At 40.7% G+C, this 18,744-nt stretch overlaps 1 protein-coding gene across 3 annotated transcripts in view; it reads left to right on the top strand.

The window, feature by feature from the left end:
- The window catches only part of BRSK2 (BR serine/threonine kinase 2), a 296,293-nt gene that overhangs the window by 218,967 nt on the left and 58,582 nt on the right, over positions 1-18,744 (top strand). For all 3 annotated transcript variants that reach the window (XM_042814965.1, XM_042814966.1, XM_042814964.1), the window contains exons 6-8: positions 7,699-7,732; positions 9,135-9,203; positions 12,146-12,292. In XM_042814965.1, coding sequence (XP_042670899.1) covers positions 7,699-7,732; positions 9,135-9,203; positions 12,146-12,292 — 250 coding nt within the window. The remainder of the gene's footprint in view (positions 1-7,698; positions 7,733-9,134; positions 9,204-12,145; positions 12,293-18,744) is intronic.

Genomic DNA, 18,744 nt, shown 5'->3' with positions numbered 1-18,744 from the left:
CAACCCTACTATTGCAGCCTTAAAATGTGCTAATAAAGAAATCAATGGAACGAAAGAGACATGCCTGTAATAAACAGAACACAGCAGCAATGCTATGATCTCCTGCCTTGCAGATGTATTTTAAGTATGGTGCCAATCACTAGGCCGCCATGTGAGCTATTACACCACTTCATTAATTCTCCTGGCATGGAGCCCAGCATGGCTGGTACTGGTGTCTTGTGATCTATCTGGTTTGGGCAGTAAAAAGAGAAAGGAGGGAAGGAAGGAAGGAAGGTAGGAAGGAATATATGACAGTGTGCCACAAAGTTCACAAAGAAAGGCAATCCAGTTGTGACTCTTTCCCTAGGAGCAACCTCAGAGCCCACTAACCAACCTCAGAGCTCTTCAAGGCAACAATTTTACTTCCCCCTTGTAGTTGGTACTTTCAGCCAGCATGAAAAGGAGCAAAACAGACCGAGTCACGGCTCAGATATGAAACCTTAATGAGATGTTCTTCCATGCACCCAGAAGTTAATTTTCAGAATGGCTTTCTCTGTGCTGTGAACATTGCTAACGAGATGAAACTGTAATGTTTCCATTGACAGCCACACAAGGAGTCTCCAGGTATTTCTGTCAGTCAGAGTGGGAGGATGAAATGGGGTTTAGCAGCATGATACAACGAACTTTGTCAGTACAGCAGATCTGTTAGAGTGCAGCTTCTGCTGTCACAAGTGAACTACTAAGAATAGTCCAAAATTTGACCAGAGGGCCTTGACTGGCCTCACAAAACTGTTCATGTGTTTTGTTGCACACCTCAGAGTCAGTGTCTGATGGGAGCTACCCCTTAGATCAGCATGATTTTCTGTAGTGCTGATGGCTACCTGGAGGAAATGATAAAAATTCAGCCCAGTCGTGTTTGTGTAGGGGAGGGAAGTAAGGATGAGCTGTTCCTTTGACATCATTTGTCAATGCCAGACTGCATTCAGGCCTTGGTTGTAATTAATCCCCATTGCTGAAAGCCTGTATTGCACAAATCCTGCATATGTACATATATGCAGAACAGTGTGCCATAGATTTAAGCAGGTATCTTTAGACCTTTGAGGGAAAGAGGAGCTGTGGGAATACTTCCGCTAACTGCAGAAACTGTACAATAAGGCAGTCTGTGGAGAGAGAGTCCCTGAAATGCTAAAGTAATGCAACAAATCTTTGCATCTCTCCAGGAGCAGGGGAGTTCTGTGAGCAAACAGCAGACAACGAAGGAAGCGGAGGATGTGGTAGGATGCTGCTTCTATTAGTTCAGATCTCTTTGGCTCTCCCTCCTCTTTACCCTTCCAAGCGATGACATGCAGAGACAATCCCTCATCTCTTTCAACAGTGATTCTTCCCAGCACACTGCCTTGCAGTGCTTCAGAATGTTAGATACTGAGCAATCCCTCCTACTTGTCTCTAGGCAAGAAAAATGAGTTTCTTTTGGTAAAATCTCTGAACATAAATTATCTGAGCTTGATTTCTGCCTCTGCTGTGGGCATTCATGGTAGTCTTAGACAAGTCACATTACCCCTCTGTGCTTCAGTTCTCAATCTTAACAAGTCATTGTAAAGCCCAAGTTGCTCTGAACATAATCTGAAATTATATCTATAAGAGTCTTGGAAAAGTAGAAAGTAGGAACTTTTTTCTCTTTTCTTGAATGAAAAGAGCTCTCAAATAGAAGAATTGATAGGGAATACTGTTGAGTTACAATTCTTGGGAATCTGTGATGATCCTTTCTAATTCCCCATTGCTCCTTATAGAAAGCTGACAAAGTACATTTTTGCCATCTCTGCAGTTCTCTCCATTTCACTTACTGTGAAACGACACCGTGTCCCTCAGGAAGGAGATTGCTGCAGGCCACCAGGTGATGGAGAATCCATACGGCAGTGCTGCTTTCTGTGCTGCCTCTAAACCTCTTGATCGCAAGCAACCACAAGCTGAGACCAAGCCAACGTGTAAAGTTGGCTTTCTCCAGCACCAGACACTATTCCCAAAGAGGCAATCAGTACAGGCCCGCAATTAACTGACTGTATTTGCAGCAGCTCTCCCCTATCAACTTCTCTGTTGGGAACCCCTGGAGAAATCCAGAAATCTGTGCGTTGTGGGAAGAACAATGTTGTTTATGTCCTCTAATTTTATTGAGAGGAAAGCCATTGTGCATGTTGGTGGCATAAATGAAGGAAAAAGCAACTGCCAAGCCCAGCACAGTCCATATCTCTGCTCTCAGCTTCCTCTAGCATATGCTGGGTATACTTTGCAGACCCACCAGCCCATATGCATCAGAAAAAAGAAAACAAAAACAAAAAACAAAACATTTTCATCAATTCTGTGATTCTGTGATACTCAATAGAATTAATTGCTGTCTCTTTTTGAGCTCAGGATATCTGTAACACCCAATACAGTGTGTGTTTGTTAGAAATGCTGATAGATATCATCTAGGTCCTAATTTGCTTACCTTTGTATTCGATCTATCTGTGACGAGATAATTCAGAATAGAGCAACTCAGTTGCTGTACACCTCAGTATCCAAGCACCATTTCTAATTTAATGTCAGGACATGATGCTGCACATATTCTTTCTCTTCTATACAGTTCTGTATACAAATGTGTGCATGTTATCTAAAACATATGCAAATGTCCAGGTCCAGATATTGTCAGTGTTGCAAATTTAGGCTCTTAAAATTAGAAAATGCCAGAATTCATAATTTTTATCCCATCTCTCCAGGAGTTTCCATTGCACTCTGTTCCCATCTCTTTCCCTGTTCTCCTCTGCACTCCAGTCTTGCCAACTTCTCCCACTCATTTCTGCTTCACATTTGGTCCCATGTCCCAGATTCTTTTCTCTTTTTCACTATGTTCCAACTCTGATTTCCCCTACCTGGTTTTCCCAGCTCTCAGTCTCAGATCTAACTCCTGTTATTTGCGCACTCAGAAGAGGTTCTGCATTTTAAAGTTTGGTACTTTGTGACAACCTCAGTCACAATAGCTTGTTCTATCAGTTTTAGGGAAAAAAGAAGATCTGTGAAGCATTGCCAACACAGGTTGAATTTTCATCCTGATTCTCTAGAGAATTTCCATTAGTAAATACAATCTTCCCTGATTCTAGTGGTTATGTTTGCATACATTTTTCCAGAAACTCTGAATAAATCATCACATTTTCCTTTCACATTTAAGTATGCTAGAAATTTTCACTTTTTATGGCAAAAGCATATTTAATTTAAGTAAGATTTTAATAGTGGGCACTAAGATGAAACCAGTCTGAAGCAGACAAACAGAAAAGAAAATCTCTGAGTTATTAAATTGGTAGTAAGTCATAAGCAGTTTGAAATGAGGATTATGAAGGGAAATATCAGACAGCCTTATTAATAAGTGCTAATATAAGCCTTACCTGTAATACATTTCAAGGTACATTAAAAGAGCTTTAAGTCTGCAAAATTAAGTGCTGAAAATTTAAGATATGCTACTTTTTAGATTATAAGTATAAAATTAACTTGGTCCCAAAATATTCATGTACACTGGGATAAGTTCATTAATTACGAGCTTATACAGGTTTTTTTCCACCAAAACTTTGTCTCATTTGGTATTTTTATGGTGTGAGGTTTTTTGAATAAGCATCTGTTTAATTTATTCTCATCCTTTTTTATGGATCCATTTGAAGTTTCATCTCGCCACATCCGAGCCTTGCTGTGGATGCTAGGTAGGATTTTCATCAAAGTATTTTAAGCTTACAAATATTAACTACATCAAAAACAGGGGAACCTGCAGCTTGCAATTAGCTGTGAACATCTCCTTTTAAAGCACCTTTTCATTTGCATTCACAGAAGGACTCTGTTGCAGGCACAGAGAGCTTGATTCTTCAGTATGTCAACCAGCTGCCTCATCACAACGTTGTCCTTCGTAGCACCACACTTCCCTCACTTGACCACTGGTTTCCAATTTCTGCAAAAGTAAACCAGAGGCATTGTGGACAGCAGCAGACCCACTGCCTCATGCTCACTTATCTACAGAGCACAGCATAGCCTGTTTGGGCTTTGCTTTTGAGTACTGCACTCTGTATTCTTTACACTCTTTTAATATAGGGGTCTGTTTCAGTTTTTAAATTAAGATCTCTTAAAGGATCTATGTCTTAATCATTTGAACTCGTATATTAATTAATGAACTGATTTGCAAATTCACAGAAAGTCTATTTGTGCTTGAGGAGTAAACAGCTGTAAGATGGCTGAGGGCTAGATGCTGGGTTTTCTCATATAGCGCTAAATAGAACTGAAGCTTTAATTGCAAAATAGCACTCAACCTTAACTACAGCTACTACTTCAATTACAGCCCTACCTGCAGTTACTGCCTTCAGTACAGCCTGCACTACCCGCTGCTCCTCAGACTATTTCTTCAGTCTCTCCCTGCATTACTTTGCTATGTGATCTGTGGCTGTCGCTTTCCCCACAGGATGCTCTAACATGCATCCTTCTTGTGAGGAATTCCCTTTCTCTATTTTACTCCTCCTCTCACGTTCCCCCTCATCTCAGCCCTTTGCTGCCCAGCACAGTGTTCCACGTAGGCATTCTTTTGCTCTAGTGGGTAGCTTCTGTCTCCAAAAGCCAGCTAAGAGATAGCAGTTAACTTGGGGGAAGCATCCGAGCAACACCAAAAACAGCCGACACAAGAGGGTTTCAGTGCATCTCCTATATAAAGGTATCTTTAAGCAAAGAGAGAACAAGACTTCTTCCTCCCTCTCTACAGAAATACTGCCTCCAGCTGTGAGGTGTAAAGAGAAACATTTCTTCTTCCCCAAGTAGTATCTTCCTAAGGCATGGATCCAAAGTACACAAGCATGAAGACTTGTCTTTAAAGGGACCTGTCAGAAAGTGCAATACATGATTTGTCACATTATAGAGCAGGATTGTACAGTACAGCTCTCCCCTTTCTCCCTCATCAACCTTCTCTGGAAAAGCAGTTGTTGCATAAACCATTCACAGGCAGTAGGTTTATCTGTGTACTGTGCAGATCTCTCTTACCTATGTACTGAGACAGGAGGTCAGAACTGCTTGCACAAATCAGAGGCACATCACATCTGCACTGGAGATACAGCACTGGTTGTCTCAAATGTGCTCTAGCTTTACTGTATCAATGTGTCAAGATCAAAACCTACTTGTCTAGTTTTTCAGATGAGATTCATGGAGATTCATCTTTGATGCATCTTACTGATTACATAACCCCTGTCTGGACTTGTATTGGTTTTCACCATTTCACTTTGGATTATTTTCTCTGGTCGAAGTCCCATGTAAATGCTTTGCTAAGGGCCTACAAGGTCTGTTAAGATTCCTGTGTCCAAGAGTTACAGCTGTGAATGAGCGTTCAGAGAGCCCTTCCTGCCCCAGGCAGACTAGCCTTGAAATAAACACTGCCAACACTGGGAATTTTTTGCAGCAGTACCCAGAGGCAGCAGCTGCTTCTTTATCTTGCTGAGCTGTATACTTATTTATTATCAAGGGCAAGCTGTGGCTTTTGCTGCACAGAGATGTAGCCGAAAGATGAGGAAATGGCCTAGGGGAAGAAGGAAGGAATATACTGAATATTGAATAATTATTGATAAGAGCCAAAGAAATACTCAGGACTCTATAGAAAGATAAATAGATTTTTTATTAAATTTTAGCTTTCTCTTTAAAGCAGTTGAAGGTCCTTTGTGATTGGCAGCATGGAAATGAGTTTTCTACAGATTTCTGGCTGGCCAGAGGAACCTGTTTGGAGCTGTTTGCCAAGACAGTGCTGCAGATATCCTGATAGCGTGTGCTGGCAAGAATTCAGAGTGGCTATGCCAGAAATCTGAGCTCTCTGGGCAGTTGCAGTGCAGCTGTTGAATGATTGAATCAATTCAACTTGTTGAAATTATTTATTGTAACATTTTCTCCGCCCATTCTGTTAGGTTTTAGCAGAATTTCACCAGTGTCTTGAAAGACACCTTGCAGCCTCCACTGCAGACTCCACACTCAACAGACATCAGGGGAGTAAAATGCTTTAAGTGCATTTAGATTCCTAACTGGGTATCTACCCATTCTCATCATCTTCACAATACTTACATTCTTCTTTTCAAGGATATTTGCAAGTTGGTTGTATACCTCAGCATTTGCAATTATGAATTCTGAAATCTGTCTTTGTTGGAGTTGCAAGTTTCTGGGAGGTAGGAAAGCAGCAGTGGTGTTGCTCTCGTTTTAGTCAGAGCAGCAGACTTATGATGAGGTTTTGGTCAACCAGTTGTGGCCAGCAGCAAATTTTAATAACTCATGTGTGGCTGCCAAAGACAGAGCTGCCAAAAGAGCCCAGTGGGTCTGTCCTCCCCACTGGGTTCAAGTACTTTCTCACCTCCCAGAGCATCCAAAGGTGAACTCTATCCAGCTCTCCAAGGCAAGACATTTCTTGTCTTGATAGACCTTTCAAGGTTTATAAAATCAGGTCTAGATTACTGAATTACTGAATGCATAGGGTTGGTCATAATACCTGTGATAGCCTCTTAAAAAAGAAGTGCTATTAGATAGTATGCTATCCTTCCAAGTCCCACCTTTCGCAAAGTTTGTGAGGGATCAGTTATATTCTATTTCTCCTTGCTTAAGCTTTGTATTCAAGGTAGCTGCAGTTCTAGTTGTACTCCAAGTGTATTATCACAGTCTGCCAAAAGCTGTAATAGCAAATCAGATGTGCCATGCACTCAGGATGATATTTTACCATAAGTGTAATGTGTATGGAAAGGTAATTAATGGACTGTCTCACTGGGCATTAAAGTAGAATCCCAGCACAAAGCTAACCTCACTGTGCTTCTGTTTTGCTCATTACTTTGTGAGACAGGTATTGCCCAACCATGATTGTGTTTGTCACAAGAAACAAATGCACAAATGAAGACAGGCTCAGGGACTGCTGGGAGGTGTCAGTATAAACAATAGTGAGATTTGCACACAGGTCTCAGACAGTTTGCATCCCTTTTACTTGTCAAGTTACTTTAATGAGGGCTATAAAAATAAATAGCCATGGCTATAATCTTTAGGAATTAAAATTATTACCTGGCAAGTGGAAGTAATTAACTATTCTCAGCCAAGAATCAAGGAAGAGATAGATGGGTGGAAGGATGTGAAGAGAATATATTAGCTCAAAAGGTAACAGTGCTGTTGTCCATCCTTTTTATGTGGTGTTTTGCTGTTGCTTTTTTTTTTTTTTTTTAGAAAAATAAATTGCTTGTTCAAATCATGTACTGGCAGCTTTTATGACTGCTGGAGTAATTGAGAGCACTCTTAGCAGAAGAGGTGAAGAGGTGCAAGATATGGTTTGGAGATACATGCATTGGCTCTGAAAACATTTAATTTTCTTTCCCCTAAAAGACCTTGCAGTGTGTGTCTTCCTTCCAGTTATATATATGGCCAAGTGAAAGTAAAGAGTTAGAGGGCTGGAATTTTACGTAATCACAAAATATGCCTGCTCTTTCATTCCTTTTAGGAAATTCATATTAGGGCCATTGAATTTTGAATTATGCTAGTTGTTGACCATTTCTGGGTTTGTCTGAGAAATATATTCTCATTACATTAATAAAAAGGGCTGTTTTTGCAAACTTGCTTTCTGTGTAAGTGAGCCAATCCTGATTCTGGTAAGCAAAGTGGAAATGCAGATAGTTCATAAATACATGCTCATCTCACTATTTTGTGTTACAGATCACCGCATTACGCCTGCCCTGAAGTTATCCGGGTAAGTTGATTAAAATCAATGTATGTTTTCTTCAAAGTGTCACTAATTGCATGTATGCAGACAGACCCTCTTACAGGAGGTCTGTCCAAGACAGACAGCGAAAGGAGAGAATAAACATGCTGTGACTTTGGTTGTTTGGTTCAGCCCTGAATCAAGCCACATCAGCCATCTGAGGGAAATAATCCTGTGTTGTTCTCACAGTACTTTTGTGCCATGTTATCAGACAGAAAAGCAGTAGCCTCATTTAACTTGGTCTTTCCACTCTATACACCTATGCCTTTTCTTCCCCATTGTAGCTATTTCAGCAGAAGACCTGGAGTTGGCTGTCAGTGACACTGGATTCTTTTAAATGATAGGAGCTATCCTTTCCCCCCTTCCATTCCTTTTGTCTTCGTAAAATAAGTATTGAATATTACAGTGGCCAAGTTTCCCCCCTTTTTTTTAGATGTTCCTTTTTATTATTTTATATTTTTCTGATTGTTTGGGTTGGAAGGGATCTTAAAGATCATCAATTTCCAACTCCCTTGCCATGGACAGTGACATTCCCACTAGCCCAGGTTGCTGAAACTCCATCCAACCTGACTTTGAACACGTCTAGGGAGGGGGCATCCACATTTTCTCTGAGTAATCTGTTCCACTGCCTCACCACCCTTAAAATAAAAAAAATTCTTCCTTATATCTAAGATAAATCTACCATTATCCCTTGTTCTATAAAACTCCCTGGAAAAGTTGCTCTTCAACTTTCCTGTAAACTCCCTTTTGGTAGTGAAAGGCTGCAGTGAGGCCTCACCTCCAGGTTGAAGAACTCTCTCAGCCTGTCTTTGTAGAGAGGTGCTCCAGCCCTCTGTTCATCCTTCTGGCCTCCTCTGGACCCACTCTAACAGATCTATGTCCTCCTTAGATTGGGGACCTGAGAGCTGAATGCAAATGGGGTCTTACAAGAGGAGCATATCGCCCTTTTGAAGCATATCACTAATGTAGAGCCAAACATGCATACAAAAGACACTGTCCAGCCCATACGATGAGTTCACAAATAATGTGACTGATGACAAGCTTCCTGAAGAGCTAGGAAGGATAAAAGCAAATTCTTGATGCCCTTAGTACACCTCTGCCTCTGTTTCAGGATCAGTACTAAAAAATTTCCAGTCCTCAGCCATTCCTGCTGTTTCCTTCTGCTGACCCTGTTCTCATGGAACCTAGATAACTGTAAACTGCTGTTCATAAAAAAAAAATAAAAATTAATGGGCTGCATCTTGGCCTCCTGGTTGGAAAGGCCACCTTGGGAAGCAGGTGGCGGAATCAAAATGTGTGGTTACCCCTTCTCCCCACTCTTGTTCTTCGAGAATAATGAATTCATTTACTAGTGAGCACATTTTTGAGTCTCTGTGTCATTGCTGCACAGGGAGAAAAGTATGATGGAAGGAAAGCAGACGTCTGGAGCTGTGGAGTCATCTTATTTGCGTTGCTAGTGGTGAGTCATCTTCCTTGCTCTATTCTTAAAAAAAAAAAAAAAAAGAAATATTCACCAATGCTGCTGTATTTAATGGTGATTCTACTGACATCATGTACAGATAGGGTTTTTTTTTCGTTCTCCTATTTTTGTATCTCTCAACTGCATCCTTTCCTCTTAGTCCTACATCAGTCCCAGAGGAAAAGCATGAAGAATATTTCACTGCTGCTCTGAAATGCAGCTGTCCTGCACATGAGAACTAAGACAAGTGTCAAAGACTTGCCTCCATAAATATCATTTGCTGTGCTGTAGTGCTGCAGCACTTTAAAGAGCCCCATTTGAAGCACACTGAATTTTTTGATCCAAACGGGTGTGCCACTCCAAGACACAGAAATTGTTGCCCTTCACAGGATTAAACATGGCTGGTTTCTGCAAGTGTTTGTTTTTTTTCTGCTGTATGAATATGTACATTTCATTAGGTATATGCATACATTAACCGCAGTCTTTTATCAAGAGAAGATTTGAGTGCAATAATTTTGTTTCATGCAAGTATTGGGCTATATTTTAATTTAGTTCACTAGAGAACATAAAACTGAGCCAACAGTATGAAGTATAAATTACTTTCCATCTGGCTCACTTGGAGTACTTTTCTTAGTATTCAAAATGCGGTATCTTGTAACTTATCCTTCTTTTGATCAAAGTTTCAATTCTCTGTGGAATTTATTCTGATTTACGGTATAATGTAACGTTCCCAAATATACAATAATCGGATGTCCAGCTCAAAGCGAATAGGTTTGGCATTTGTTATCAATTCCCATGGTACAGTGTAGGAAAACACAGATATATGCTTATATAAGCATGATGTTACTATGCACAGAATTAATGCCTTATATGAGAACAGATTTAATGCACGTTAAGTATTTTATATTTGTAATAGTTTGAGTGATGGTCTACAATTTTAAAAACAAGAAGCCTGAAGCTAAGTATTGATGTCCTTTTATTAGTATTTTCAGTTACTAATTCTTCACTTAAATGTTTTATTTTGATAGAAGCACTTGTTCACTGAGACTAAAACTCAGTTGGAGTTAGATTCTGTTCATAATTTTGGCTTAAAGTACTTCTTATACTTATTGTAAAGTATATTTTTTTCCAAAAAATTCACTGATAATTTTTTTAGTGGTTAGAATTCATGTATCTTGTAATATTCTGAGCATGATGCTTTAATTCTCCTTAACCAGTTTTATTATTTTTAGTTATTATAGTTTATTGACAATTTAAAATTTTAGATTTTTTTTTATCTCAATGCTGCACGGGAAGAGTTTTACCCATCTCACCAAGTATCACCTGGAATCTCTTGCTCCTAACCAACTATTTGCATGGGTGATAAAGCAGTTATAAAATGAGTTCCTGCTGTGACATCTTGAGTTTGTAAGAAAAGGCAAGAGAGGTTGGCAAGGTGATTGGGAAGTGTAGGTGCGGACTCTTGTTTGAAGATGGCTTCTATGTCAAGATTTGGTGTCCCTCTGTTGCTGGGAAGCATCTTCGTCTGTTTCTACATATATACACAAGCCTGCAAAATGACTGAAATGAGTCTATTATTGACAGAGAGTGCAGAGCTGTCCAGTTAATTATGTCAGGAAAAACTCTGCAAAAATTCTCAAGCTCTAATAACAGGTGGTGGTAATAAAAGATCTGTAGTTGTTACCTTCAGGAAATGCCACAAAGCAGCCTTGCTGACTTCATTGTGGATTAAATTGTGTTAGCCAAAGTACTGAACTATCAGAATTGATTTTCCCATAAGTCTGGAACTGTAAGGAAAAAAGTAGGTAACTTGGGAGGTTGGTTGTGAAAGACAGGGAGGCTCTTTCTTCATGGCTGCTTGAATGAACAACAGTAAATAGCATCCAGTAGTTGTTGCCATCAGGTAGATTTTCCAAGGCTTCTATAAATTAAGCTGTTGGTCTCAGCAAACTGTGGACACAGGCCTGCTTATACAGATGCAGTACTCACTGTAGTAAGAACAGTGCCAGCACTAACAACTGAAAGCTTCATTGTCATGGCAGCTGACAGCTTGCAACTTCCCACAACCTCTCCTGGAAGCCAAGGAAGCTCAGCACGTAGTGAAAGAGTGAAGTGAGAATATCATGGAAGGTGCATACTTGCTATAAAAGTGGAGTTATCCTAAAGATTTCTACTCTATTCCTTTTTGTCTTTGCAGCAAGGATAGGCTTTTTGCTGCTTTTTGTGGCCAGCTGATGATCTATTCAAAATGAAATTTGATCTTAAAAAAGCTCAGGCTATTCACGTAAGTGAGCTGCAGTAGGGAAGCAGTAGGAACTGATGACCTGACTGCAGCATGGGAACTGGATGGAGTATGTTAACCAGGCAGAACGTCTGCTGCTCCCAGAGGGCTGATGTTGGTTAGGGCTTTTTTCAGCTGTGTCATTCCACTGCTCCATCAGAAAGAGAATATTCTTTACTGAAAGTCACTCAAATGCTGTTCACCTCTTTTCCAATGTCTGCAATAAATGTGTCTCAGGAAGATTAAAAGTAAGGAAAGGATAAACATTGCTGCAGTGAAAGTATGCCCAGGAGGAACACCAGCAGATCAAAAGCTTGAGCTGAATTTAACTGAATACATGCATCTTTGCTGAATTTGCCTGGAAAGGCAATTTCATATTATGTATTATGCTTTATACTGGTAGTCATTTTCTAATTAAAGCTTTAATAAAAAAACCTGTATATCCTCTGCTTTTTCCTTATGTTGGAGAAAATGCAGCCGCACTAAGAAATTATTTATTTTCAGTGGATGAAAAGATAGTTTCACTTATTATAATACTTAATTACGAGCTGACATTCTCTTTTCCTTTCTCTCATTGTGTTTATCCTGGTTTTCTCCTTTTGCTCTCTCCAACTCCCTTTCCCTGCTCTCTCCCATCCACAAATCCGTCACATCCCCACAGGGTGCCCTGCCATTCGATGACGACAACTTGCGGCAGCTGTTGGAGAAGGTGAAACGTGGAGTGTTCCACATGCCACACTTTATCCCTCCGGACTGTCAGAACCTCTTGCGGGGGATGATTGAAGTGGATGCCTCGAAACGTCTCACGGTAAGGAAGCATTTGCTGTAAGTCACGTGCTCAAGGCTTTGTTTGTCACCTCATTGCAGTTACAGTTGACTAACTAAGGTAACTTGGTTTACTGCATTTCCTCCTGAGCAAAGTATGAGTGAAGTTGGTGGAGTTTTGGGAAGAGGTTACTCACCTTCCCTTTTAAATGATGGGTCCAGATTGCCTTTATGATGCTTCTCTATCTTCATAATTCTTCCTCGTGTGCTGCAGCGGGTATTTAGAATGACTCCTTCATAATCTGATCACAGTGCTACTGACCCATTAGCACATTTTGGAATCTGCCTGGGCAGTCTGGCTCTCCTGGTGGCTGTGCCAGTTTATCAGGGACGTGATGTAATTGCTTGAAGGTCAAACACAGTACGCTCCTTTTTCATTTCTGACCAAAGTGTGACTTCTCACTTCAAGCCACACAGCTGCATTGTATTCTGCCCTATGTGTGCTCTGCATTATCTTCTAGCAGCCTTCAGAGCAGGTGCCTTGTAGTCTGCTGTTTCATGTTGTGCCCTGTGGTCCTGAGCATGATTAGGCCCGCAGTGCTGAGCTCCAGGCATTCAGCACTGCATCTTTGTAGCTAGGATATAGCCCATCACTATGACAGAGAGCCTGCATGGATGAGCACTGTGTAGTGATTGTATCCTTCATTAACGCTGTGTTAATGTTTGAGGGAATTAAAAAAAATTAGCAGTTAAAATCATTTTGGAAAGCAAGCTTGCCTGCTTGTCCCTGGAAGCTTCAGCCTTTATGGGTACATTGCCCTTGTAAATCCTATTGTCAGGCTCTGCTGATGATTTTATACAGATCTACTAAGCTCACAGATTCTGAGTGGGAGTATGTATAAAGAAATGTAAATTTAAAACTCCTCCTGGTTCTTCAGTCTGCTAAAATATTTATAAATAAACTTGCAGATCAGTGCTTGGCCTCTCTATTGAGATTGCTAACAACAGCATCAGTCTTCACCAGCTGTGATGGTGCTTTTGGGATGCAGATACCTGTCTGCTAAAAAGTGAACTTAAACTCCCTTCACAGCTCTCTTTACAGTATTACCTGACAGCTGCAGCCAGGTTTTTATTTTGTTCATTACAAAATGAGGTCATATTCTGTTTGGAGATGTAGGTGAGAAGTTCTTTGTGGTATTACTGGTATCCTTACCTTTGCAAACCTAGTAGCTGTGACATTGCAGTGAAGGAGTAGCACTGATATAAAACCAAGTATATATATGAAGCACTTTAAAAGCCCTTTTTCATTAGATTTTTAACAAAAGAATGAAAACAATTATTTTTTCCAAGTATTTTCGTGGACAGAATGCAGAGGCAAGGGCTGTATCCTAAGACCGGAGAGCTGCTCTCTATGACCAAGTCACTAAACCAGTCTCTGCATGTTTCTTTTCCATAATGTAAATTTAACAGTATGCTTTACCTCACAAACTAGATGGAACAAAGCAGTAAGGCAACAGAGGGTAGGGGCCACAGTGGGTGGATAGATTAGACCTTGAATGATGAGTGTGCTACCTTTTGCCTCCCAGATACATAGACTACTGCTCTTGCTCAGGAAACCAACACAATACAGAACAGATGAAATGTTCTTATTTTTCTCTCAAAGATCTTAGTGCAGATGGCTTGAGTATGCCGATGAGCACAGATCATCAGACATCAGATCTTCTTCAAAATGTTAGGATTTAATTTTGCCAGAGAACACTCTAATTTCTTAACTTTGCCTGAAGATTTAAAGCTGTGTGGTACAGCAGAGACTGTACACGCACAAGAGTGAAAAACATCAAGGTAAATCAAGGTCCCATAGTGATCCCCCCATTTTCTTGATCAGAAAGAAGCTCTTATTTCCTTAGGGAGGAATTGTTATTGACAAGTACTGTGACTAAGAATTTGAAGTAAAATGCATGTAAGAGCTGAGAGCTGAGAGGAAAAAGAATAGGTCTTTGTTACTAGCTGCAATCTTATTTTCATTATTGTAGGGTCTCTTGGTTTGCTGTCCCTGCTGCTGTCACACTTCCCTTTCTATGCTGTTAGTGTTGTGGGTACTTAAAGCGCCAGGCAGAGTGGAGCTCTTTGTTTACTGCACAGGATCTAGGAATATGTAATTCATTTCAAGGAGAGGTCTGAATTTTATTTTAGCTGTGTCCTGCAAATAAAAGAGGATATAAGTATGGGTTTATTTGGAAGCCTGTATTCCTAGAAAATGTCTTACTTGAATCAATTTGATATTTATATAAAAAATGTGAGCAAAATTGTGGCTTGGGTACAATAAGGGCCGATGTACTGATCATTTGTTCAGTATCTTACTGGTGAATTCCACAGAAAAATATAGTGATTATAGGTTTACTAGGATTTTTTCTTCTATTTTTCACTTCTCTGTCTATTTTTCACTTCTCTACTCTGCTTTGTTTCTTTTTTTCATGTGTATCTTTTTTCCTTTTCATCCAACTGCATTTCCCCCACTGCAGTAATTGCCATTTCACAGTACACCCACACCTTCCCCAGTCCATCTGTTAAAATGATCAACAAAAACAGATCTAACTTTCATGTTCAACTGTCATCGTTAGGCTTCGGTGTTAGAGCTTGAGACAATTATCGGAGGAGAGGGCACTCAGAAGTATTGTTGCTGGCCCTTTCCTGCCTTAGGAAGTTGGCATTATGTTTTGTTATATATGAGTCATTTATAGAAAGAGGAATTCATTATGTCTTAGTGGAATAAGGTTCACACTCACTGTGTATTCTGTAGTCTGAAGGATGGATAGTCAGATGTGCCTGAGTGCTACCCTTTACTAGGCTTGTTCAGCTAAGCATGCTTTAGGTAAAAGAATCCGTATTTTTCTTTCAGTAGAAGGAGCCCCTGACTGCTGGGTGTGGTATTTCTGACTGCCCATGCTCGGTAAAGATTAAATCAAACAGGCAGTACTGCAAAGGAGGAATGCTGAGGCGGTGGGAATTGGAGTGAGTTTCCCTGAATAGCACAGCCTAAAAAAGCTTGACTTAGTCTACCTACATGATATCTGAGAGAGAATGTACTAGTCATCCACGTATGAGCTGGAGGTAATTATCAGGGAGAGAAGGTTTAAACTGAAGGAAGATACTAGCACAAAAACAAATGTATGTCAAGTAGTTTCATGTCAAAACATGAAACTAGCCTGGAAATGAGAAGAAGCATTCTAGCCCTGTCAATGGGATATGGGGACAGCTTTCTATCAGAAGTAGTGTCAGGAGGGAAAAGTGAACTACTTTTAGGTTTTGTAAGGCTTATGGAAGACAGTGTGAGCTCTTGGTGCTTGCAGTACTGCAGGATATGATTCCTTTCAATTATGTGTACTTCGAAAAGTGAATGTGTTTCCTTGGAGGTTTCCAATGACTCAGCATCTCTGCAGTGGAGAATTACAGTTCCTGTGGTGGAATCCATTTGCATTGTCTGACGCTTTCTTCCACAGAAACAGAAAGGCAAAGAGGAGAAGGAAGGAGCTTTGGTCCACTTTCCTGTTAAAGAAGAGTGAGCGTTGTCAAGAGTGTTGTACGACAAGTAGGGTCAGGGCAGATCAGTTATTGCACTGATCTGTGGAAACTATTCCGAACTATGGGTTGTGATAAAGCTGTTATTGTTCCCAGTGCTGACATTTTACTTGAGAATAAAATGACTTGTGTTGGATGTCCACATACATGTTAATGCTGAAATATTAGCCAAGTTAAATTACCCAAATTTTCAGTCTCCTCTCCGCTGTTCTTTTTTTTTTTTTTCCTGGAGTCTCATGTATGCTATAATGATATTATCTTTAATGCTTCCCAATTTCTAAAGCACGATAGAAAAAACGATGGAGGGAAAAATGATCCTGATTCCTTCTTTTTTTCTAGCTCTTTTGGTAAGATGCCTATCACATCATTCAAACTGTTTTACTTCACCACCTGTGGAGTGGAGGCAGTTGTCCAGTTGATGTACATAGGCAGTAAGCTTTTGGTTACCACAGGCCTATTCTTACAGTGTGCACTTAGCACAGCAGTACCTTGCCCTTGTTGAGGTCCCTGGAGGCTGCTATAGTATGACTGCTGCTACTGATGGAAGTGACGGTTCTCCCGCTGTTGGTGCTATCAGCTTGAATGCTTTGGTCAGGAAAAGCCTGTATCTCGACATTATATAGTAGGCTTAAAGCTCAGACTAGAGAATCTTCTAACTGAAGAAGAATTATCTGAGATGTAGATTGAGTTAGTGCATGGATGGGTTTGAAACTGTTTGTTTTCTGGATGGGGAGGTTTGAAACCTGACATGAGTTCAGGCTCAGAAGCTCTCATCCTTTGGACTTTTAGAAAGTTTTTCTGCAGGTAAGAATGTTTCGGCTTGGCAACCAGTCTGCTAAGATCAGTACTGAGGATGTAGACGGCACTGTCTTGTTTTCCATCTGCCTGTCTGTCTCCATCTGTTGTTCCCTCTCAGTATTTAGACGTAAGCTCCTTGGGAGAGGAGACCTCCTTTTCTGATGAGCATGTACAGTTTTTCATCAAACTAGATTTAAGAATATGGGTCCTCAATGCTGCTTCAGTAATCAAGGTTAATATATATAGGAAGTACTTTTGTGTAAAACCATTATAAAGGAGTTTCCCAACTCCTTCTATCTCAGCATTTTATCTTGCAGAATCTCTCCTCTGACTGTGCATGTGCAATGGAGCTAAACATGTTTTGTTGTTTCAGAGATGACATCATGAGGCAATTGCCTGCGGTGGCTAGGGGATGTTAGGAAGCAGCATTTTAACAACTTCCATAAAATGGCACTAATTTTGGCAAACTCATGTACAAACAGCAAGCAGAACACTCTGGGCTGTTAAATGCCTTTGTCACTTATATGCATTTAAACATTGTGTTTAAATGAAGGCAGGAGGAGTAAGATTAGCTCCCACTGTGTATCTCCCTCCCCTGCATTGCATAGTAAAAAGCATACAGACTTCTCCTTGTCAAAACCGATCGCCCTCCTTTAACCCTCCTGTCACTTTAATGCAGATGAAAAACAACAAAGCATTAATTAATTACCTTTAAAAAAGCGGTGAAGATGTTGGCAGCAGCAAGTACGCACTTGTAATAACATTTCAATGCAATTACATTTGAATCAGAATAGAAATTGGTTTTGTGGAGTACCATTCATATCTGGGGTATCCCTGAGTACTTCACAGCAATGATTTTGATGTGGATGGAACTGCAGATTTGTAGGTAAACAGCAGCCATTGTGTTCTCACATGAGAGCTCTCAGACACCTTCAAATAAACGTATATCAAAGTGCTAGGGGGATTCTCTTTTAGAAAATTGCTGTGGGATCATTAGCTCGGAGGAGTTTGATCAGCAAGAATGAGCAGAAGGGATTTCTCTGTGACATCTCCTCTGAAGGAGCCCAGGGGGTCTGTGACTAACACAGGAACTGGTGGCTCTTCTTTTTCCCTCTCTGACTTACAGAATGAAGTGCTGTTTTTCTGCATATTGCAGTCAAAAAGAAAAATGTGACCCACAGAGACAGAAAATGCAGCAGAAGAAGCAAGCATGAAAGAGACTTGGACATCGCTTAGCTGTATCATCTGCATCTTGTCTGAAATCATTAACATCTCTAACCCTCCATGTGGTGTATAGGAAATAAGGAGCAGAGATGCATCTCTGTCTCTTTTCAGTGGTATCCAGTGCCAGGACAAGAGACAGGGGACACAAACTGACACACAGGAGGTTCTCTCTGACCGTCAGGCAGCACTTCTGTGCTGCGTCAGTGCCGGAGCACTGGCACAGATTTCCCAGGGAGGCTGTGAGGGTGGGTCCTCCTGGGACGCTGTCTGGGCAGCCGGCTCTGCGCATTTTTGCTGGAGCAGGGGCTGGATCAGAGGGACCCAGAGGGCCTGGGATTCTGTGATCTTACAGAGTGGTTCTACAAAGCAAAAGAGGCTCACTCCTTAACAGATTCTTGCTGTAGTAAGCACCTGGTAACTAACCGTTTTACAATCCTACCCTGTGAAAGGCATACAGAATAGGCTCTTCTCATTTGTTTGTGCCTCAGCTTGCAAAGGCCAAGAGGAAGAAGAGTGCATCTCTAGGTTGACAGGAGAACATACATAGATATATATGGACGTTATCTTCTTGAATTAAGCCACTTAGGGGAAATGCCAGTGTGTCTTGAATACTCTGCCTTTCTTTTAATAGTGCAGCGGTGAAAGGACTTATTAATAGAGGAGACTGTGATGAAAGGAATTCCTTTGTCAGAGGCCTGCAGTCTGGGGTTCTGTTGTATACTGCAACACCAGAATGAACAGTAATAAGAAAAAAGACAGATGTGGCCCCATGTTCTCTTCTAGTTCAACTACCAGAGTTCCCATGTCTGGAAACCACATGATGTCGGGAGACACAGGTCTCACCTTCTGTCAAGCTTTCCTAGTTTGTATTCCCTTGTTTCTTTGTTTCTGATA

This window comes from Centrocercus urophasianus, unplaced genomic scaffold (genome assembly GCF_019232065.1).
Source record: "Centrocercus urophasianus isolate 14NV4802_14NV808 unplaced genomic scaffold, USGS_Curo_1.0 seq_14, whole genome shotgun sequence".
Classification (NCBI taxonomy): Eukaryota; Metazoa; Chordata; class Aves; order Galliformes; family Phasianidae; genus Centrocercus; species Centrocercus urophasianus.
Note: the sequence above shows the minus strand (reverse complement) of the source record. Positions and strands in the feature narration are given on the sequence as shown.